The sequence below is a fragment of the Erinaceus europaeus genome, chromosome 6, assembly GCF_950295315.1.
Source record: "Erinaceus europaeus chromosome 6, mEriEur2.1, whole genome shotgun sequence".
Taxonomy (NCBI): domain Eukaryota; kingdom Metazoa; phylum Chordata; class Mammalia; order Eulipotyphla; family Erinaceidae; genus Erinaceus; species Erinaceus europaeus.
The window spans coordinates 68,010,023-68,034,032 of NC_080167.1; the positions used below are offsets into that span (position 1 = coordinate 68,010,023).

General features: G+C 47.0%; 1 protein-coding gene across 1 annotated transcript; it reads right to left on the reverse strand.

Moving 5' to 3' along the window:
• Positions 1-12: 12 nt before the first annotated feature.
• FBXO28 (F-box protein 28) lies at positions 13-22,722 on the reverse strand. Its single transcript, XM_007530170.3, has 5 exons — positions 22,409-22,722; positions 10,213-10,322; positions 9,181-9,319; positions 5,010-5,205; positions 13-2,238 (listed from the first exon to the last, which is right to left on the reverse strand). The coding sequence occupies exons 1-5, from the start codon at positions 22,679-22,681 to the stop codon at positions 1,844-1,846; spliced, it is 1,113 nt and encodes a 370-aa protein (XP_007530232.3). The 5' UTR covers positions 22,682-22,722; the 3' UTR covers positions 13-1,843.
• Positions 22,723-24,010: the final 1,288 nt, after the last annotated feature.

Here is a 24,010-nt window from a genome sequence, read left to right on the forward strand (position 1 = left end):
TTCGCTGACAAGACGTTTTTTTTGGAAACTGTTTATTTTGAAATCGCCTTCTCAACAAACCACCAAACAACTTGGATGCTACTTTATGGTTTCTCATTGAAAACAAAAGTTAAACACAGACTTGATCAAGATCTAAGGACAGCATTTAAAAAAAAAAATGAGGAAGAGAAGTTTCATTGAGCAAAGTTGATCGAAAGGACGCGTTTCCACGTCATGTTGGACGGAAAAATAGTGGCAACTTTGTGCTTTGCATCAACTAAGGTACTTACCAAAACCTTAAATTTTATACAGGTGTCCAACTCTCACCTGGAAAAGGGAGAGTTTTCTGTATTACTCCTAAGTTTATTTTAAATAACTGGAGCCCAAGGCAACAGCTGTTTAAAGAACTTAACAGGGAAATAATAATGACATAATTTAGTACATTAAAATGACACTAGGACAGTAAGTAGCTAAATGTCTCAAAAATATACAACTGGGGAAAGTGGCCACTGTTATACGAATTGGAGGCTGTTAAAGTGACCACTCAGAAGGTTGAACAGTGCAAGACATGCTTTCCAGTTACAAGCTCGAAACAGGAGTGCAAACAAAATTAAAGCTTTTGTTTAAGGTTGGAGGGAAAGGGAAGCTTGGATATTAAAAAGGCTTCCTTCCCTCCGGTCATCTCCCAGCAATGAAATGATCCAAATGCGTGTGTGTATTATTATTATTATTTTCCTTTCATGGTATAACCTTCACTGAACTTTCTCTCCGTGGCAAAACTGCACCCCTTACTTCATCACCACACTGGTCGATGACAAGCACACTCAGCAGTGAGGATGGAAGAGGACTCGTTACCAGGGGTCTGACACTGATACGAGGAGCCCCGGAATAGGGGGCTCTGTCTTAGCCAGTGTGCCCGAACCAGAGACCAGGGGAAGTGGTGGGGGGAGAGGACTTAATGCTCTATCGTTCCTATAAAAGCGGAGGACAAGTGGACCAACAAACCCCCCCCCCGCCAGAGGCAAGCTGTTGTGTTTGGAAGATATTAAGCGGCTTACATACACTAAGACGCTGTTCTAGGAAGTGAAGTCTAGAGGTTCAAGACTAATACCAGTGCAAGAGCTTTTTTAAAGTGAGCTGACTAGGCAATGCATGCATCCATCCGTGCAAATGTAGGACGTGGCCCCCAAAGAGAAACTGGAAACACGTAGAGAACAACCGGGTACGTCCCTTGCCAGCAGTTTATAAAAATATAGAGTCAATACTGGACAGGCCCCTCTACGGTCAATACTACGGAAGTCCGTTTAAGTTGCCCGGGACTTCGATACCAACAAGCATTGACGACTTTTCAGACATTCCAGACAAAGGTCACTTATAACAAAAAGCCAACATTTTCCTTTTCTCTCTCTCTCTTTTTTAAAACAAGATACCGTCCATTTTAAAAAGTAGATCTTTTCTTTCAAGTGAACAGGACATTTTCTGTATTAAACTTAACTTCTAGTCTGTCGAGACTGGTTGAAGACCCTTATGTAATCATGTGCATATATGCAGAAACAAATAAATTTCCTTTAAACATTATCTGCACAGAGAACAATAACAACAGCAACAACAAAAAGTTAACTCCTCAAAACATGATAGAACAGGTCTGGTTAGTACAAATCTATTGCAAAGTAAAAAGATTCTGTGCATCGGTTCAACCAGGAGAAGCAGGAAGAGAATGTCCCAGCTGTGACAGTTCAAGTTGAGGCTGTGTCCTGAAGGCCGGGCAGCCACGGGGCGCACACGCTGCTCACGCGTCCCGATAAGCCCGGCTGCAGAAGCGACCAAGCCAAAGGCTTCCTCTGGAGCGAGGCCCACGCTCCACTTACTTCCTGTTCCGGAGACGCTTGGACTTTCTCAGGGAGTCTATGGCTTCGGCCGCCTTTTTTCGCTTTCGAGGCGACTCTTCGTTCTGCCCAGCCCCCGACGAGCTTCCTACCGCGCTCTCCATCACTTCCCGCAACTTGCGTTCCAGCTCTGCCAACCGTGCGTTCTGCTCGCCTATTATCTGGGTCTGCTCCAGCAGCTTCTGGTCCTGATCCTGCAGCTGCTTTTGCTGTTCTTGCACTTTGGTGCGGAGCTCGGAGATTTCACGCCTGAGGACAGTCACACCGGCACCGTTAGTCTTGACCTGCTGCTGCAGTTTGGTGACTTCTTGTCTTGAAGGGTTTTGTTTGGAGAAGAGCTGCATTGTCGTCAGGGCTGCAGAAGGTCCTGGAACTGAAGGGCAGAAAGGTTAAAAACAAACGGTCAAGGGGCCGGGCAGGGCCGCACCTGGTGAAGTGCACGTTATCACTATGTGCAAGGAACCAGTTCAAGCCCCTGGTCCCCGCCGGCGGGGGACACGCTTCATAGGCACTGAGGCGGTGTTGCAAGTGTCTCTCTGGCTCAACTGCAGGGGGAGGAAGCTTCACCAGGGGTGCAGCAGGCTGCAAGGGTCTCTTCTTCTTACCCCCCTGCCCTATTTCTCTCGTTCTCTACCTTAATTAAAAAATAATAAAGGGAGTCAGGTGGTAGCGCAGTGGGTTCATGTGGCGTGAAAGGCAGGGACTGGTATAAGGATCCTGGTTTGAGCCCCCGGCTCCCCACCTGAAGGGGAATCGCTTCACAGGCGGTGAAGCAGGTCTGCAGGTGTCTTTCTCCCCCTCCTCTCTCTTAATCTTAAAAAAATAAAAATAATAATAAAAGAATAAGACACAGGTATAAAAATTTGAAACCATCAACCTATTAAAAAAACAACCTTATCTGTTGGGAGTTTTTCTAGAAAGACTAGATGGATCCTTTCAGACCCTAAGCCCAGCAGGATAATCTTCTCTTCGTGAACCTCAACAACCACACTATTTTCCTCAACTGATCCACCAATCCTTGTTCTCGGCCTAGCTTTCCCCAACTTTTAAAAAATATTTATTTATTTATTTATTCCCTTTTGTTGCCCTTGTTGTTTTATTGTTGTAGTTATTATTGTTGTTATTGTTGTCATCATTGTTGGATAGGACAGAGTGAAATGGAGAGAGGAGGGCAAGACACAGAGGGGGAGAGAAAGACAGACACCTGCAGACCTGCTTCACCGCCTGTGAAACGACTCCCCTGCAGGTGGGGAGCCGGGGGCTTGAACTGGGATCCTTATGCTGGTCCTTGCGCTTTGCACCAGGTGCACTCAACCCGCTGAGCTACCGCCCGACTCCCTTGATGGAGCATTTAATGCACACTCCTTTAAAGTATTTCCTTGCCCACGACAAGCTGAGTCCAAGCATGTCTCACCTTTCAAACAGTAAGATCCTTAACAGATACCCCCCCACACACATGCAGGGGGAAGTTTCACAAGCGGTGAAGCAGGTCTGCAAATGTCTTTCTCTTGGTTTGAGCCAGGGGCTCAAACCGGGATACTTATGTGGGTCCTTGCGCTTTACACCACCTGTGGTTAACCCGCTGCGCTGCGGCCCAACTCCCTCTCTCCCTTTATCTTCCCCATCTCTATCAGTTCTGTCTGTCCGACCCAGCAGCAGCAAAAAGGGAAAAAAGATGGGTCTCCAGGAACTGTGGATTCCAGTGCAGGCACCGAGCCCCAGAGGTAAAAACAAACGAAGAGCAGACACCCATCAGAGACTTCTTTTCAGTCTCTACAGGACACCGCACAGTCCTGTGCGCATAGTAGGTACTGAAGAAGTAACAGCTAGTTAATGCTTTGTGATTAGATTGCAGACAGTCACCCAGGAACTAACTAATCTAAACAAAACAAAAGAAGATAAAAGCTTCACAAAATTTCTTCCCTGGTATACAAGAGCTGACAATTTTGTCTTTCAGTAGGTAAAGGTAAAGATCTTTGGGACCGAACATATTCTTTGATGGCGGAGGAGGGCAGGGGGAGGGGTTAGAGTAGTATGCGGAAAACAGAAATGTTACACGTGGAAACTACTGTATTTAACTGTTGACTGTAAAACATTAACCTCCCAATAAAGGAAAAAATGAGAGAGAGAGAGAGAGAGAGAAGGCAGACCCAGGGGCTGAAATAACCCAGTGGACAGTTCCATGAAGATTCACTTTTGCTTTTATTTGGCATATTTAATTGTCTGATGATGATAATGATTATTATATCAAGACCTGTATGGATATACAATATCCGTAGGTGTACTCTTAAAAAAAAAAAACTATATAAAAAGATTTAGCCATGAGATCATTCTTTTTTTTTAATGTTTCTTTTTAAAAATACTTTAAAAATATTTATTCCCTTTTGTTGCCCTTATTGTTTCATTGTCATAGTTATTATTGTTGTTGTCATTGTTGGACAGGAGAGAAACGGAGAGAGGAGGGGAAGACAGACACCTACAGACCTGCTTCACCGCCTGTGCGACTCCCCTGCAGGTGGGGAGCCAGGGTTCGAACTGGGATCCTTACGCTGGTCCTTGCGCTTTGCGCCACGTGCGCTTAACCCACAGCACTACCGCCTGACTCCCCACGAGATCATTCTTCAGAGTGCAGGTTAAAAACTGCAAAACTTGGGAGTCGGGTTTTAGCGCAGGTGGTGCAAAGCACAAGGACCGGCATAAGGATCGCAGTTCGAACCCCGGCTCCCCACCTGCAGGGGAGTCGCTTCACAAGCGGTGAAGCAGGTCTGCAGGTGTCTGTCTTTCTCTCCTCCCCTCTGTCTTCCCCTCCTCTCTCCATTTCTCTCTGTCCTATCCAACAACGACAACAACAATAATAACTACAACAATAAAACAACAAGAGCAACAAAAGGGAATAAATAAATAAAATAAATATAAAAAAAATTCTTAAAAAAAAACTGCAAAACTCAAGACACACATGGAGCTGAATAGAAGTCAGACAGTTACACAAATTACATCCAATCTTATGTTAGAAATGATGATGCAGTCATATTCTGGGACACAGAGAAGTTCAAGGTAACTGGTTAGACAAAACAAACAAACTCACACAAGCACAACTGCGTGCGAATGTTAGTAACAGCCAAGCAGATGACAGAGGCCAAGTACCTGGAGGAGAGCCCATGAGTCTCCCAGAGACATCTGAACCCGGCAACTTCCTCTTGAGAATCGGGACGATCTTCTCGTCAAAGTACTCCATCGCCATGGAGGAGATGTCCCTCAACTCTTGAAGAACTTCATGAGCTCGCTGAGGGGCTCTGGTGGAATTGACGTATCTCAACACACGATAAATCTCATCGATCACCTAAAATGACACATCTGCTTGAGCACTTGCCATTAAGAAGGAAAGAGCGACGGAAAACGTGGTTCCTGCGGCCCTTGTCGAGCTCTCCAAGGCTAAGGTTTAATTGGTACGCCGGCCAGAGAGAACACCGCCACCACCGCACACCTTTCTGTATCAGGTGCTGTGTCGAGACTAAGGAGTCAGCACGGAAGAAACCAAAAACCCTTGAGGGAAATCACAGGTAACGGGGGGGGGGGAGTAAGTAACTGAGGCAAAAAGGGTTACATAAATGAGCTAACTTAAGAGAACGAAACTAAGAATTGAATCGTGTATGTGGACAAGGCAGGGGAGGGGTTATGCAAATCCATTTTATACTAATCCTCCCGACAGAATTCCACTCGGAATCTTCTTTCTAACCACAAACCCACAAACTCAGCCTGACTTCTTTCCCTTTTGTGTTAATGCACTGATTTCCCCCACCCCCTAAAGACTTGCTATGGATGTGAAGCCAGGCTTTCTCAGATGTCACTTTTTTCCTGTCTCAAAGGGTAGCGAGAGGTCTCCTTACACTGTAATAATCGTAATGGGCAAACACAGGCCTAACAAAATAGGCAAGACACAGCTTCTGCCACCCTGGTTCACAACTCTTGGAAACAGTAAGGTTCTAGCCTCAATCCTCTCCTGGTTTCACTAGACACCTGAAGATCTTTTCTCTCTCTCTCTCTTTTACCAGAGCACTGCTCGCTTTGGCTTATGGTGGTGCGGGGGGTTGAACCCGAGACCTTGCAGCATCAGGCATGAGAGTCTCTCTGCAGAACCACTGTGCAAACTAGCCCCGCCCAAGATCATTCCTCTCTCTAAAGGCCTACAATCTGAGTGGTATAGATATCTATACACACACACACACACCCAATCACACATTTTTAAAGGTTTATTAACGACAATGAGAGGACAGAAGCATCCCTCTGGCACGCTGATGCTGGGGATGCAGCCTGGGACCCCCGTGTGAGAGCCCAACGCTTCAGCCATCATTCCACCTCCTGGGTCGCCAGGCATCTAGTCTACCTCACGAGAACTGCAGGTTCATCAACCAAACCATCGCAATTCAGCAAACGGCACCAGGCCAGCCCCACGGCGCCGGGCGCATCTTAGGCTCTCAGTGCAGTGAGATGACCCCGGCCAGTCTGGTATCCTCTGTGCTTTAGGAATCCTGACAAAATGAAGCCACCCAAATGTGTCCTTGTCAAACACAGAGGGGCCCCTCGGTGGGCTGCTGCGGTGTACACGCAGGCCAAAGTGAGAGGAGCTGTGAGGACTGGTCGGCAGCTACATGGGACATGCGGGTGGGAGCCGGGGCTCAGCAGATGGCGGCCTACAAGGACCCCCACTAATAAAGAAGATCCAGAATGTGGGTGGGGGCACAGCATAATGGTTATGCAAAGATGCAAAGAGACTTTCACGCCTGAGGCTCTCAAGTCCCAGGTTCAACCCCCAACCCCCACCGCCATAAGCCAGAGCTGAGCAGTGCTCCGGTTAAAAAAAAAAAAAAAAGAAGACACAGAATGTGAAGCCAAAGGCAGAACCCCAAAGCTCAAGTGGTTAAGTGATATTTATTTCAGGTACGACTACCAGATTCTGATCTCATTTCAGAAAAATAAATAACACACTTTCAGTAACAACTTACTGAACCACCAAATTAGGGACTATTACAGAAACATCTAGTTTTTAATCAGAGTACTGGCTTAGTTCTGGCTTACAGTGGTGATGGGGACTGAACCTGGGATCTTAAGACAGAAATACGGGAGCCAGTTGGTGGCACGCCGGGTTAAGCGCACATGGCACAAAGCGCAAGGACTGGCAGAAGGATCCCGGTTTGAGCCCCTGGCTCCCCACCTGTAGGAGAGTCACTTCACATACAGTGAAGCACGTCGGCAGGTGTCTGTCTTCCCCTCCTCTTTCCATTTCTCTCTGTCCTATCCAACAACAACATCAATAACAACAATAAGAACTACAACAATAAAACAAGGGCAACAAAAGGGAATGAAAAAAAAAAGTTCACATCACCACTATGCTATCTCCTGGCATGGTAATCTCAAAGAAATATTACAGGTGCCACTCTCTCACCCTATCCCCACCCACCCCCCTCAATTTATGGCTTTAATAAATAAAACATTAAAAAAAAAAAAACCTGAAAAACAGTACTATCTTCCCATTGCCTTACAATTCTGTGAGCTAGCTTGGAAGATCAATATTACTCAAACATTTACCGAATTCTTACTATGTACGAGATACTCTAAGTATTCCGGTGAGAACACTGAACATAGCTCACAAGATCCTTACTTATTCCCATGAAGTTAGACAAAGAACAGACTCACTGGAAACAGTGCCAACAGGGAGAAGTGTTATTAAGCAGGGAGGTCAGAGAAAGCTTCCTGGACACAGCTGTCCTACTCAAAAAGGGCAAAACTGGGCCAGGAGGGACTAACGGGCCACTCGTCGAAGGGGAGGAAAGCACCAGGGGCCGGGATAATGGCGCTGCCGCCAGTCAGCCAGCCAGGCTGCGAGCGCGCTCTGTGTACAGAAGGCTCCAAACAGCAATCGCTTCTAGCAGCAGCTCAAAGTCTGGGGGAAACGCAGCAAACAACTCATCTATTAATATCGTAGCACACAGAGAGCTGCTGTATTGCACCAAAGTGGACAGGGGTGGTGGTGGTGGTTGTTCCAGGTCCTGGAACAGGATAACAGAGGAGGACCTAGCGGGGGTTGAATTGTTATGTGGAAATGTTATACGTGTACAAACTATTGTATTTTATTGTCAGCTGCAAACCATTAATCCCCCAGTAAAGAAATTAAAACTCTCTCCATATTTTGGCTGGCTTAATTTGTTGCCCATGTCGTTGTAATTATTGTTGTTATAGATGCCGTTGTTGTTGGATAGGACAGAGAGAAATGGAGAGAGGAAGGGAAGACAGAGAGGGGGAGAGAAAGATAGACACCTGCAGACCTGCTTCACCGCCTGTCAAGCGACTCCCCTGCAGGTGGGGAGCCGGAGCTCGAACTAGGATTCTCACACCAGTCCTTGCGCTTTGTGACACGTGCGCTTAACCTGCTGCACTACTGCCCAACCCCCTTTGGCTTGCTTCTTAAAAATCTTCATGACTGGTTTTAAAACTTATTAAAGCAAGAGGTCAGCCACTGCACTCACTGCAGGCCTCTCCCTCTTCACTCTTGATCTCTGTCTTTATTTAATGAATAGCAGAGGAGAAGGGAGAAGAGGACATGGATTGACCTGCCAACACCCACATCCAACAGAAAAGCAACTTACAGAAGGGACGACTCTCACCTTATGCATCCCCAAAAAAGAATTTTGGTCTATATGCCCAAAAGGAGAGAAATGTTAGGGGACGATGACTCTGAATCCCAATTCTATCAGGACCCAGAAAGAGACGAAGGAAAAAGGAGAGACATTTAGAAGGAGTGATAGGCGTAGGTGTGACTTAAAGGAAGAGAAGGCAGGACCAGCAGAAAAAATGGGCAACAATATAGACAACAGATAGTTAACAGAAATAATAGTTAGCCGGTATCTGTGAGCTTGGCAGAACCACCAGTTTCCAACGGAGGGACTCTGGTGGTGGGAGCCGTGTGGAATTATACCCGTTATCTCATAATTTTGTAAATCCATGTTAAATCACTAATAATAATTCTGAAAAAGTTTTGTTTTGCTTTTTTCTTAAACAAGGACAAGATCTCTCATCCACTGGTGCATCCTGGGCACCTTAAGTAAGAGCAGAAGCTCAAAAACTTGTGAGAACTTCCTCTGAAGAACTCCAAGCAGGGGTCTGTGGGGAAGCACACAGACTGTTGAACATGACGATCACACAAGTGCTACATCGTGTGAGACGTGATGCATTTACTGAGAAGCAGGGATAATTACGAAACTTCTCAACAGCGTGAAGACTTCCTTACAGTGTGCAAACCCGGGCAGTTCTGCCTCACCTTTCCTGGGATGAAGCAACAGAGATTGGAGTCCACGTACTTCATGAAAGTCATGTTTAGTAGTGACAGCCGCGTCTCCACAGCGGCAAGGATGTCCGCGTGGCGAGCGAGTGAATGGTTTCTCCTTTCTGATTCCCTCCTGTCATTGAAAAAACAAAGTCACCGTTAATGAAAGGCGGTGGACAAAAGTGTTCACTAGTCAAAAAAGCTTTAATGAAACCGTCTAACACTGGGGCCAGGTGGGGGTGGCACCTGTTTAAGTGCACACACTACAGTGCACGTCGGCCCAGGGTTTGAGCCCCTGGTCCCCACCTGCAGGGGGAAAGCTTCACAAGTGGTGAAGCAGGGCTGCAGGTGTCTCTCTCCCTCCCCTCTCAATTTCTGTCTCTATCCAATAACAAATAAAAACCCAGAACAGTCTTAACATTTACATTTTAATTTGGAAACCAAAAATTAAGTTGTAATTTAACTCTAATGATAGATAAATGACTCTGTCCAGAGATCGATCCATGCCATGGACTAGTACCTACTGGTAAATCCTCTGAAAACCATTATCATTAGTCAGAAAACTTAGCAAATAGAACTATCCAGGGAGGTAGCGGTAAGGGGTCCAACCTCATTGCCCCCCAAGCCAGCCCCAGCCCCCCAGAGCACTATTCTGGCAGAGTTAGGGATAAACACCGGACCTCTCACACGCAATCCTGTGCACTCTCTCTCTCTGGTCCCCAACTTCATTATTTTGCTTGTGAATACCCAGCTGAGACTCAAACTCATTGGTAGAAATACCATCCTTGGGCTGGAGAGACAGCATAGCGGTTCTGCAAAAGACTCATGCCTGAGACTTGAGGTCCCAGGTTCAGTCTCCAGCACCACCAGAAGCCAGAGCTGAGCAGGGCTATCTTTCATGCTCATATCCTTTGCAATGTGAACAGAGTAAAAGTCACATGCTGCAATCCCTTCGCTCAATGTGATTAAAGCACCAACAAAGGAAACAAACAGCCCCAAGCATACAGTATCTCCACTGCTACATACCTCGGGAGCTGTGCTTTAACTTGCTTCTGACACAGATTATGGTACCTCTCTACTTTTAGAAATCCCTGATTTAACATCCTCTGGCAGACCAAGTCCATTCTCTTACAAACCTATGGGGAGAGAAGAGGTGAAAGGATTTGAAAAAGCGCTAGTCAAACTGGCCACGGACAATACATTCACGCTCTGAACCGACGGCTGGGAGCTGTCTGCACTGGCAGTTCCCCAGCTCACTGGCCAGACCTGGGAGCCAGTAAGACAGGAGAATGGCCCCCGTGACTTCTGCAGCACTGCAGAAACGAGTGTGCGTCAGCAAACAGCACATCGCTCCTTTACTTTAGGCATTCGCTGGACACTGTGAATACAGACCCCCATCATCCTGGCCAGTGACCACAGTCCTAAAGATCAGAAAAGCAGTCAAAGGGCTTGACACAAAACCGTGGGACAAGTGAACTCTGTGGTGCTCACTGGGCCAAGGCGCTGCGAGATACCATCATGCCATCTTCACGAAAGTGGTTAGACAGAAGAAAAGCACAGGCCCAGAGCCAGAAGACCCCAATTTGTGCCCTTTTTTTTTTTTTTTGCCTCCAGGGTTATCGATGGGGCTCAGTGCCAGCACCATGAATCCACTGCTCCTGGAGGCCATTTTTTCCATTTAATTGGATAGGACAGTGAGAAATTGAGAGAGGAGGGGGAGATAAGACAGGGGAAGAGAAAGACAGACACCTGCAGACCTGCTTCACTGCTTGTGCAGCAAGCCCCCTGCAGATAGGGTGAGGGGGCTTGAACTCAGATCCTTGCATGGGTCCTTGTGCTTAGTACTGTGTGTGCTTAAGTGGGTGTACTACCACCCGGCCCTGTCCAGTCTCTATGCATACCTTTTTTTTGTCACCACCAAAAGGAGGGCATTACTGCTCTTGGCCAACTTTTTTATTTATTATTTAAAAAAATTTTTTTTTATTTAAGAAAGGATTAATTAACAAAACCATAGGGTAGGAGGGGTACAACTCCACACAATTCCCACCGCCCAATCTCCATATCCCATCCCCTCCCCAGTAGCTTTCCCATTCTCCATCCCTCTGGGAGTATGGACTCAGGGTCATTGTGGGATGCAGAAGGTGGAAGGTCTGGCTTCTGTAACTGCTTCCCCGCTGAACATGGGCGTTGACTGGTCGGTCCATACTCCCAGTCTGCCTCTCTCTTTCCCTAGTACGGTGGGTCTCTGGGGAAGCTGAGCTCCAGGACACATTGGTGGGGTCTTCAATCCAGGGAAGCCTGGCTAGCATCCTGATGTTGGCCATCTTTTTTAGATGAAAAGACACCATATCCCTGAAGCTCCCACCAAAGTGTTAGGGGCCAGGCTCCAACCTGGGTCCTGTGCGTGACCAACCACTATTCTGGTGAGCTATTTTGCTGCTCCCCCCACCCCCCAATGTAAGAAGAATCCACTTCATAGGGACATAATCAGCATTAGATGAAACAAAGCATGTTAAATGACTTGGTAACTCACAGAAAGGTACTTCACAGAAAGGGTTCAAATACATGAATTTTGCTTGTGGGAGTCGGACAGTAGCGCAGCGGGTTAAGTGCACGTGGCGCAAAGCACAAGGACCGGTGTAAGGATCCTGGTTCGAGCCCCCGGTTCCCCACCTGCAGGGGAGTCGCTTCACAGGTGGTGAAGCAGGTCTGCAGGTGTCTATCTTTCTCTCCTCCTCTCAGTCTTCCCCTCCTCTCTCCATTTCTCTCTATCCTATCCAGCAACGACATCAATAACAACAATAAAACAACAAGGGTGACAAAAGGGAATAAATGAATATTAAAAAAATTTTAAAAATTTGCTTAACTTCGTATTAACATGAAAACTTCAACTTATTTTTTAAAATATTTATTTTCCCTTTTGTTGCCCTTGTTTTATTGCCGTAGTTATTATTGTTGTTGTTATTGATGTCATCGTTGTTGGACAGGACAAAGAGAAATGGAAAGAGGAGGGGAAGACAGAGAGGAGGAGCGAAAGACACCTGCAGACCTGCTTCACTGCTTGTGAAGCAACTCCCCTGAAGGTGGGGATCCAGGGGCTCGAACCAGGATCCTTATGCTGGTCCTTGCGCTTTGAGCTACATGCGCTTACATCAACTTATATTTACTTATTTATTTATTCCCTTTTGTTGCTCTTGTTGTTTTATTGTTGTAGTTATTATTGATGTTGTTGTTTGTTGTTGGATAGGACAGAGAGAAATGGAGAGAGGAGGGGAAGACAGAGAGGGGGAGAGAAAGACAGACACCTGCAGACCTGCTTCACCGCTTGTGAAGCGACTCCCCTGCAGGTGGGGAGCCGGGGCTCGAACCCGGACCCTTATGCCGGTCCTTGTGCTTCGCACCAAGTGTGCTTAACCTTCTGCGCTACCGCCCGGCTCCCATGAGCTCCTTCTCTTATTTTTTTAAGATTTTATTTATTAATGAGGAAGATAGGAGAAAGAACCAGACATCACTCTGGCACATGTGCTGCTGGGGATCGAACTCAGGACCTCATGCTTGAGATTCTGGTGCCTTACCCACTGTGCCACCTCCCAGACCACCATCAACTTATTTTTAAGACATCCTTTGTGTCCTCCTCTTGTTGATGAAACCCACCGCACAATATTTGTGCTCTTTGATCCCTGAGAATTTTGCAAGCACTCAGTCATTGACCTGGACGTTAATTCTAACTGTGTAGATGCTGAAAGTTCAAGATACCCCCACACCTATGGCCGTCTTATTTTTGACAAGAGCCCCCAAAAATTCACTGGAGAGTCTCTTCGACAAATAGTGTTGGGAAAACTGGGTTGAAATGTGCATACGAATAAAACTGAACCACTACATTTCACCACATACAAAAGGAAACTCCAAATGGATCAAGGATTTAGAAGTATGAGTCGAAACTATCAGGGGTTGGGTGGTAGTGCATGTGGCACAAAGCGCAAGGACCGGTGTAAGGATCCCGGTTCGAGCCCCCGCTTCCCACCTGCAGGGGAGTCGCTTCATAGGCGGTGAAGCAGGTCTGCAGGTGTCTGTCTGTCTTTCTCTCCCCCTCCTCTCTCCATTTCTCGGTCCTATCCAACAATGATGACATTAATAACAACAACTACAACAACAATAAAAAAACAACAAAGGCAACAAAAGGGAAAATAAAAAAAAATTAAAAAAATAAAAAGAGTCAAAACCATCAAGACTCAAGTTCAATCTCAAGGAAAACAATAACTAAAACAAACCAACAGAACTATATCAAAATTTAAAAAGTTTCTACAGCTGTTACTAGTTCTTTTACAAACTTTCCCCTTTATTGGGGGATTAGTGTTTTACATTTGATAATGAATACAATAGTTTGTACATGCATAACATTTCTCAGTTTTCCACACAACAATACAACCCCCACTAGGTCTTCTGTCATCCTTTTCTAGGACCTGTAAAAGGTATAGGGAAAAAAAAAGAGAGAGAGAGAGAGAGAGAGAGAAAAGAAAAAGTTTCTGCATGGCCAGCGGAACCACCACCAGAGAGACTCCTTGTGGAATGGGACATCTTTTTATGCCATTCATCAAACAAAAGGCTAATAACCAAATTATATACAGAGCTCATAGGGGTTGGGGGACAGCATAATGGCCATATACAGAGACTCTCATACCTGAGGTTTCAAAGCCCCAAGCTCAATCCCTACACCACCATAAGCCGAGCTGAGCAGTGTTCTGGTAAAAATAAGTAATTCATCAAATGTAGGAAAAAAACAAAACAAAAAAACTATCCAAACGTGGAGCAGGGGTATGAACAGAATACTCACCAAAGAGGAGACCCAAAGAGCCAACAGACATGAAAAAAATGCTCCAAGTCACAGATTATCATTAGAGAAAGGCAAATAAAGACAAGGAGATACCACACTTCACCCCTGTGAGAATGTCACAAATGACAGCAACAACAAATGCTGGAAAGGTTGTGGGGACAAAGGAACCCTCCTGCACTGCTGGTGGGAATGTCAACTGGCCCAACCCCTGTGGAGAGCAGTCTGGAGAACCCTCAGGAGGCTAGAAGTGGACCTGCCCTATGATCCTGCAATTCCTTTCCTGGGGATAGATCCTAAGGAACCCAACACACCCATCCAAAAAGATGTGTGTACACCTGCACAATGTGTAATAGCCAGCACCTGGAAGCAACCCAGGTGTCCAACAACAGATGAGTGGCTGAGCAAGTTATACACAATGGAATACTACTCAGCTGTTGAGAATGATGAAATTCCTTTCACCTCTTCTTGGATGGAGCTTGGAGGAGTTATCTGAAGTGAGATAAGCCAAAAAGAGAAGGATGAATCTGGGATGATCTCATCCCTGGGTAAAACTCAAGAAACAAGAACAGAGAGAGGAAACACACAGGTCAAACGTGGACAGGGTCAGGTGTATTGTGCTGAAGCAAAGGACTCCGAGGAGGGGGAGGGAAGAGTCGGAGAGGGAAGGGCTGGGGGTGCTGGTGCAGGTCTTTGCAGACACCTATCATGGGAGAGATGAGAAAACTCACTCATGTCTCACCAACTGTACTGTTGTTTTTTTTTTTAAAAATATTTATTCCCTTTTGTTGCCCTTGTTTTATTGTTGTAATTATTGTTATTACTGATGTCATCATTGTTGGATAGGACAGAGAGAAATGGAGAGAGGAGGGGAAGACAGAGATGGGGAGAGAAAGACAGACACCTGCAGACCTGCTTCACTGTGAAGCGACTCTCCTGCAGGTGGGGAGCCGGGGATTCGAACCAGGATCCTTACGCTGGTCCTTGCGCTGTGCGCCACCTGCGTTTAACCCACTGTGCTACTTACTGCCTGACTCCCAACAACTGTACTGTGAACTCCCCCCCATTGAATGAATGAATGAAGGAAGGCAGACCTTTATATTCCTTCTTCCACAAAGTTATGAAGATGTGAAAGTAAACTAAGAAATTTGACTATAAAATGCAATGCTAAGGAGTCGGGCGGTAGCGCAGAGGGTTAAGCGCACGTGGCACAAAGCACAAGAACCGGCATAAGGATCCCGGTTCAAGCCCCCGATTCCCCACCTGCAGGGGAGTCGCTTCACAGTGAAGCAGGTCTGCAGGTGACTGTCTTTCTCTCCCCGCCTCCCCCTCCTCTCCCCATTTATCTCTGCCCTATCCAATGACGACGACATCAATAACAACAATAAAACAAGGGCAACAAAAGGGAATAAATAAATAAAAATTAAAAAAAAAAAAGAAAATATGAGCAGAAGATATTAAAAAAGAAAAAAATCAGGATGAGTGGCCTAGGAGGTGGAGCAGTGGCTAGAGCAATGGACTTATTTAACAAGCAAGAAGTCCTGAATTTGGTCCTGGATTGTTGCCAGTGACGCGTGGCTGTTCTCTGCTCCCTCCCTCCCCTCCTCCCACCCCCAGAAGCCTGCCGAGTTCTGCCTTACAGTGGTGCTGGGGACTGAACCTAGGCCCTTTGCTGCCTCAGGCCTAAAAGTATTTTTCCATCACCATTATGCTGTCTCCCCAGCCCTCTCCCTCTATTAGTAAACAGATATTTTATAGGGGGCCAGGTGGTGGTGCACCTGGTTAAGCACACATACTACAGTGTGCAAGGACCTGGGTTTAAGCCCCTGGTCCTCACCTGCAGGGGGAAAGTTTTAAGAGTGGTGAAGCAGGGCTGCAGGTGTCTCTCGGTCTCTTTCCCTCTTTATCTCCCCTTCCCCTCTCAATTTCTCTCGGTCTCTATCCAATAACAAAGAAAGCAAGAAAGAAATCTTGATGAAAGGGAATTTCCTCACCCTTGTGGAGTTAAACTGGCATGTCCCAAGATAATTCCAAAAAGTCTAGCATTGAATCTCTGCGGTGCTAGCCCTTGAGATGTGTTTGAAGGCACACGTCTTCACATCTTTTCTGAAGGGTGTGAAGGAGGCTGCAGGCAGAAGAAGAGCCATGTGACTGGATCCCGCAATGTTTGGAAACAAGTCTGATGTGGCTGGGACAAACCTTTGTCAAGAGGGTATTTTCTGCTCCTAGTGTTAAAAATTATGAAGCTGGATTCACACGCATAGGTCCTGCTCTTAAGACAGTGTTTCCTTCAGCACTGTGAGAATACACCACTCACTCAGACCAGTGAACGACTCAGCCGGACAGTGTGTGACCCAGGGCCGAGCCTCGCCCCCACTGCACTGAAGGCAGCTCGGTGAATGTGAGCGAGCTCTACAAGGACATACCGTGTAGCCATCATATCTTGTATTTGAGAGAAAAAGAGGGAGTTGGGCAGTAGCACAGCGGGTTGAGTACACGTGGCGCAAAGCACAAGGACCGGCCCATGGATCCCAGTTCGAGCCCCCGGCTCCCCACCTGCAGGGGAGTCGCTTCACAGGTGGTGAAGTATGTCTGCAGGTGTCTGTCTTTCTCTCCCCCTCTGTCTCCCCTCCTCTCTCCATTTCTCTCTGTCCTGTCCAACAACGACGACATCAACAACAATAACTACAACAACAATAAAAAAAGGCAACAAAAAGGAAATTAAAAAATATATTAAAAAAAACAACAAAGAAAAAGAAAAGAAAGTTCTGTTTTTCTTTCAAACAGCCTTACTGCTCTGCCTCCAAAACTTATCAACCCTGGAGGTTCTTACAAAGTCTCTTCATTTTACCTGGAGGCTGAGGCTGCAGGGTCAACGCCCAGCACCACAGCCCAAAGCTGAGCAGTGCGCTGGGCCTCTCTGTAGCTCTCTTTCATTCAGACAAATCAATCACATATATTTGAAAAAAGACTCTTCAATTTGGTCTGTGAAATGAAAAGGCGGGAAGTACAGAGAATCAGGTTACCAGTCATCAGAGTCTAAAACTCCACACCTCCAGATTTAATCTTAATCCCGTTAGTCGCCTCTCTCCCACTACTTCATTATATTATACATCATTCTGTCCCCGCTGGGAAAGTTAGTTTGCTTTTAAAACCTGGAGAGAAGCTCACTGCTTGAGAAATACCCGCCCCCCAATCCACTATCTGCCTTTGTCATCCGGGAGCTTTGTGCGAATTCTGTCTCTGAAGTTACTGACCAGAATCTACTAATGGATAAACCGCCCTTAAAGTAAGTATCAGTAAGATGACAAACAGTAATAGGACATACCCCACACAATAACACAGAGGAGCTGCTTTCATGGGGGCCTGGGGAGTCTGTTTGGAGGCCTGCCTGAGGGGCTCTGAGGCCAAGCTATCTGGACACTCACTCTCTCGTGGCACATGGCCAAGTTCTCCAGAAGCAATGCATGTGATGGTGGTCTTATTCTGCCAGGCAAGGGCGCACATGCCATGCATTCTCGGATCTTTTCGAGTTTTCTAAGTTTATTTATTTTCCCTTTTGTTGCCCTTGTTGTTTTATTGTTGTAGTTATTGTTGTTGTTGTTATTCATGCCGTCGTTGTTGGATAGGACAGAGAGAAATGGAGAGAGGAGGGGGAGACAGAGAGGGGGAGAGAAAGACAGACACCTGCAGACCTGCTTCACCGCCTGTGAAGCGACTCCCCTGAAGGTGGGGAGCAAGGGACTCGAACCGGGATCCTTACACCGGTCCTTGTGCTTTGCGCCACCTGAGCTTAAGCCCAACTGTCCCACTCCCGAGTTTTTAAATTTATGATGGGCAACTTTTAAAAGTGTATGCTTTATCGATGTTCTGAGAAAAAAGACAGAACGCTCCTAGTACAGCGCAAATTGTGTAAGGGGAAAAAAAACTTAATAGGATCTTTCTAAAATAGCTCTTGAAAAAAATCTTCCGTACTCCTATTTCAGCGAGTGAGAACACAAGTCCGAGTCAGCCCTGACCTGCTCTCTCGCTGGGCGGAGGACATTTCTCAACCTTTGTCACTCGTTCCGCAGACTGTCATACCTGAAGGGAGCTCAGGGGCACTGTCATGTTGCATCAAGGAAGACTGGTCTGACTTATTGGAAAAACAACTCAAAGTGCAGCTTTTGTCATTTCAAAGGCTGTGCTCAGCTGAAAAAAAAAAACTTAAATATATGGGAAGAGTTAAATATTTAACAGGCTATTTCTATGTAAGCAGGATTTTCAGGCTCTGGGCCTCTTTCTGGAGCCAAAGTGAATGGTGGGAACATAAGGTAAGATGACATGTGGATACTCCCTTGGAAGTAGCAGGACTAGATGCAAGAAGCAAGGGAAAGACATGAGCCCAGCTGCTGGGCTCAGAGGCTCTGGGCAGGACTTCTAAGACAGATGCTCACTGCTCTTTTTTTTTATTTTGTGTTTTTTTTAAATACAGTATAAAAATCCTTTAAGAAAAGGGGGGGGGGGTCGGGCTGTAGCGCAGTGGGTTAAGCGCAGGTGGCACAAAGCGCAGGGACCGGTGTAAGGATCCCAGTTCGAGCCCCCGGCTCCCCACCTGCAGGGGAGTCGCTTCACAGGCGGTGAAGCAGGTCTGCAGGTGTCTGTCTTTCTCTCCCGCTCTCTGTCTACCCCTCCTTTCTCCATTTCTCTTTGTCCTATCCAACTGCAACATCAAAAACAACAACAATAACCACAACAATGATAAAAACAAGGACAACAAAAAAGGAAAATAAATAAAATATTTTTTAAAAAGAAAGTAGCTGGACTAGAGAGTCAATTTTCTATTATTCATGGCAACAGGAAATTAAAAAAAAAAACTATTACCAACTACAACATACAAATACGAAAAGGTTATGTTAGCAATTCTGACTTAAGAGCTAACTTGAAGCGCAAGGGCCTGCGCCAAGATCCCGGTTCCAGCCCCCAGCTCCCCACCTACCGGTGGGGGTCACTACACAAGCGGTAAAGTAGGTCTGCAGGTGTCTCTGTCTCACTCCCCCTGCCTCAATTTCTTTGTCCTATCCAATAAACATGAAAAATGGCTGCCAAAAGCAGTGGATTCATAGTGCCAGAAGTCTGGACACAACAAAAAAAATAAGTAGACAAGAGAGTAATTATTCTCAAGTGCTTATTTTAGAGAAAATGCAGACTAGTAAGCTCATGAATCATGCAGCTGTCCTTTAATTTAGGCGCTAACAGTGGTAATTGAAGTCCTAATTAAGCAAGGAAGAAGAAGAAGGCCAGAAAACACCTGGGAGTCGGCCGGTAGCGCAGCAGGTTAAGCGCAGGTGGTGCAAAGACTAAAGACAGGCGTAAGGATCCCAGTTCGAGCCCCCGGCTCCCCACCTGCAGGGGAGTCGCTTCACAGGCGGTGAAGCAGGTCTGCGGGTGTCTATCTTTCTCTCCCCCTCTCTCCATTTCTCTCTGTCCTGTCCAACAACGACATCAATAAAAACAAGGGCAACAAAAGGGATCAAATAAATATCAAAAAAGAAAAAAAGACCAGAAACACCAAGCACCTGAGCTCACCTGCCACCAGACAAACGGCAATGAGCTTTTTGAAAACTAATTTTGTTCTTACTACTACTCCCTTCCAACCACAACCAGTCTTAAAGGTGCCTTAAATCAATGCTTAAATAAAAGCAACTGTGTAGCTTATATGCCTGGTAGTAGCATAAAGTTCCTCCACCTCTTAGCAAATGATTTTTCCAAGTCTACCTGAAAAGGCAAGTGAAACACCGTAGGAGACTAGACTGTCAATTTCATTAAAATGATCATAACTGATGAACTAATGCTGACATCTAGTGGCAAGAAAGAGCATGTGTCACAATTATTACTGGATGTGTACCTGAGAACAAACCAGAGTCTAAAAACAGACACTCCAAAACTCCACACAAGCTAATCCACGTAATCGGAGAATTTATCTATCAATCTTAATAGAACAAGAAATGAGCTCACCACCACTGAACAAGGAAAAAACCCCTGGGAAATAAAGCAGGTAAGCAGAATCTTTGGAGAGAGGGGTAATAAGGGACTTCTTAAGAAAAATGTTGGAAGCCACACATTTGTGCCCTTCAAAGGTTAAAATAATTACTTTAAAATCATCGATGCCGCTAAGTATTTCACTTGAAAGAGATGCCACTTATTAACAGGAAATCATACAGTGGAATTTATTTTAACTTTGTCCTCGAGAACTGGCTGTTTCCCCTAGCCCAGGCCTCATAATAAGCCTTTAATCTGGGTTAGGAAAATAGTTTAGCAGAAATGCAGAAAGACTTTCATGCCCCAGGCTCTGAGAAGCCAGGTTCAGTCCCTACACACCACCAGACAGCAGAGCTGAGCAGTGCTCCGGTTAAAAATAATGAAGATTTGACTTCACTCCAGAGGCTTGGTGATTATCTTAGCACCGTCAGATACTGTGCTTCCTTCCAGTGAATTTATATTTTAAGTGGTAAGGAAATTAAAACAAATACTAAAATAACTAACAAAAAAAATACTTAGTAAAACTGACCATTTCAACCATTAAAAAACAAACAAAAAAACACTACACGAAAAGCTCAGTCCGAGCAAATAACGGAACCAATTTCCTGACACTATGAATGTACCTCAGGAATCTTGATTAAAAAAAAAAAAACCCACGTCATTCTTTAAAACAGCTTGTGGGGATACTTAAGATTCTGCATGACATTCCAGAGTGACATGTTTCGGAAATTCAGGGACACTCAGTTTTGAGGTGTCACTTTTCAACTGAAGACTCTTCCCATCCTGCAGAGTGGCATCGTTAAACTGCCGAGTTGACTGGGATGGGGGTGGGGGTTGGGGGCAAAAAATAATTTGAATGAATATGTAGGAGGTATTTTCTTTAAAGTACGATTTCCTTTCCAAGGTGCGATTAAAACCGTTTAAAACACACACACACACACACACACACACACACACACACACACACACACACACACACACAAAAACCAAGAGGTGAGGGCAAGGGTAGATAAGCGTCATGGCTATGCAGACAGACTCTCATGCTTGAGGCTCCAAAGTCCCAGGTTCCATCCTCTGCACCACCATGAACCCCAGCTCTGCACGGTGCTCTGGGGGAAGGAAAAACAAAACGCCAACAGAATAAAACTCAGAGGTGTTCACCCAAACTGCGGCCCATTGACTGAAAAGAGAAAAACAACACGGTGCACCACCAGAAGTATGTCTTTGTCTTCTTAAAAATAAGTAAAAAGGGAGTCGGGCGGTGGCGCAGTGGGTTAAGCGCAGGTGGCGCAAAGCGCAAGGACCGGCGTAAGGATCCCGGTTTGAGCCCCCGGCTCCCCACCTGCAGGGGAGTCGCTTCCCAGGCGGTGAAGCAGGTCTGCAGGTGTCTGTCTTTCTCTCCCTCTCTCTGTCTTCCCCTCCTCTCTCCATTTCTCTCTGTCCTATCCAACAACGACGACAACAATAATAACTACAACAATAAAAAACAACAAGGGCAACAAAAGGGAATAAATAAAATATTAAAAAATATATATATTAAAAAATAAATAAGTAAAAAAAAAAAAGAACCAATAAGAAATTAAGAGAAAAAGGTTAAAAAAAAAAAAGAGAGAGAGAGAGAGAGAAAGGAATCCGAGGGGGCAGCTTCAGCTTCTCCAACAGGCTCGGCTTTGGAGTCCCGTCAAAATGTCCACCTCTTTCCATCTCCTTACCCCCCGGAGGAAGACGAGATGGGCTGCAAGGAAGCTCAGCCGACCTGCCTGCTGCCGGTCACCGAGCCCTCCAGGATCAGTCCGGCCAGTCCCCGGGGCAGCCCCACTCCATTCATCCGCAAAGCTCGCTCTCTACACGCAGCTTTCCCCTCCCGAGCCCATCAGGACCGAACTGCGATCGCCAAGGTCTCCAAGCCCCCGCCCTATGGCCCGCCCGCCCCAAGGCGGGTGCTGGGTGCTGGGCGCTGGGAGCTGGGCGCTGGGTTCTGGGTGCTGGGCACTGGGCGCTGGGCGCTGGGCGCTGGGTACTGGGCGCTGGGTTCTGGGTATTGGGTGCTGGGCGCTAGGCACTGGGCGCTGGGTACTGGGCGCTGAGTACTGGGTACTAGGTACTGGGCACTGGGTGCTGGGCGCTGGCGCGGCCGAGCGGCAGGTGCCGCGCTCCGGGTGGGACCCCCGGGATGCGCAAGCTGACACCCGCCCCCCCCCCCAGACTGGGGACGCCCGGTCCGGCCGCGCCGCAGCGACACTCGGCGGCCCGAGAACAATACGCGGCGGCCCGGGGGGCTGGTCGGCCGCCACGACCCCTCGCCCGGGCGGGGGCGGGAGGCTGGGGGTCCCCGGGGGTCGCCCGTCCCCAGCCCGCGCGGGGCCTCACCAGGCGCAGCTGGCTGATCTCGTCGTACGCCAGAAAGCTGAGGATGTTCTCGATGGCGACGATGGGCAGCGCCACCAGCGTGTTGTTTGGGGGCATCTGGTCCGCCGCCAGCGCCGGGGCGGGGGGCGTCTGGGACCCCGGGGGCGGCGGCTGGGCCGGGGGCGGCGGGGGCAGCCGCTGGGAAGAGCCCATGGCCGACGGGCAGCCGCCGTCACCGTGGCCGCCGCCTCCTTCCTCGGCCATCCGCTCCTCCGCCGCCGCCGCCGCCGCCATCTTGGGGGTTTGACGCCGTCCCCCCGCTGCAAGGGGAGCAGAGGCACTTCCGGTGCGTCACTTCCTCTCCTTGAGTGGCGGGAGGGGACACCTGGGGGAGTGGGCGGGGCCTGGCCGGCCGGCCGGACCTCTGGTCCAGGACCCGGGGCCAGGGCCTCCAGTCTGATCCAATCAGCTTCACCGGATGTCGTTTTCTTAGGGCACTTCCTGGCTAAGGGTCCTAAAAATAAGGTCACCCAGTGGGTGGAGCTGGAACTGAGGGGGCTGGCATCATCATCATCACCATCATCACCATCATCACCATCATCACCATCATCACCATCATCACCATCATCACCATCATCACCATCATCACCATCATCACCATCATCACCATCATGATCATCATGATCATCATGATCACCTCCACCTCCACCTCCACCTCCTCCTCCACCTCCTCCACCACCATCATCATCATCATCATCATCATCACATTTCAAGAACCCCAGTGATCATTGATTTAGGCAAATACAAAAATCTGGGCGATATTAGCAGTAGGTGGAAGTTGAGAAGATAATACGAGGAAAGAAGCCAGACACAAATGACCATATTTTGTCATCCATTTATGTGAAAATGGAATTCCTTGTATGTGGAATGACTGCAGTAGCCAAGGCCATAAAGACAGAAGGTGGATGAGAGGTTTCCAGAGGCTGGAGGGAAGAAAAAGGAACATGCTTCAACGTGGGCTGCTTTTCTTTGCTTTTCCTTCTCCATTCTTTCTTCCTTCATTTCTTTTTATTTATTTATTTATTATTTATTTATTTTATTTATTCCCTTTTGTTGCCCCTGTTGTTTTATTGTTGTAGTTATTATTGTTGTCGTCATTGTTGGATAGGACAGAGAGAAATGGAGAGAGGAGGGGAAGACAGAGAGAGGGAGAGAAAGACAGACACCTGCAGACCTGCCTCAATGCCCGTGAAGCGACTCCCCTGCAGGTGGGGAGCTGGGGACTCGAACCGGGATCCTTATGCCGGTCCTTGTGCTTTGCGCCACCTGCGCTTAACCCGCTGTGCTACAGCCTGACTCCCCGTTTCTTTTTTTTTCTTAAAGATTTTATCTACTTATAAGAAAGATGAGAGGAGAGAGAAAGAACCAGACATCACTCTGGCACACGTGCTGCCGGGGATCAAACTCGGGACCTCATGCTTGAGAGTCCAAAGCTTGATCACTGCGCCACCTCCCGGACCACCTTTCTTTCTTTTATGGTGAAAAAAAAATTGATAACAGCCACGACTGCACACCTTTGTGAATGTATTAAACACTACTGGATTTTTAAAAAAATATTTTTAA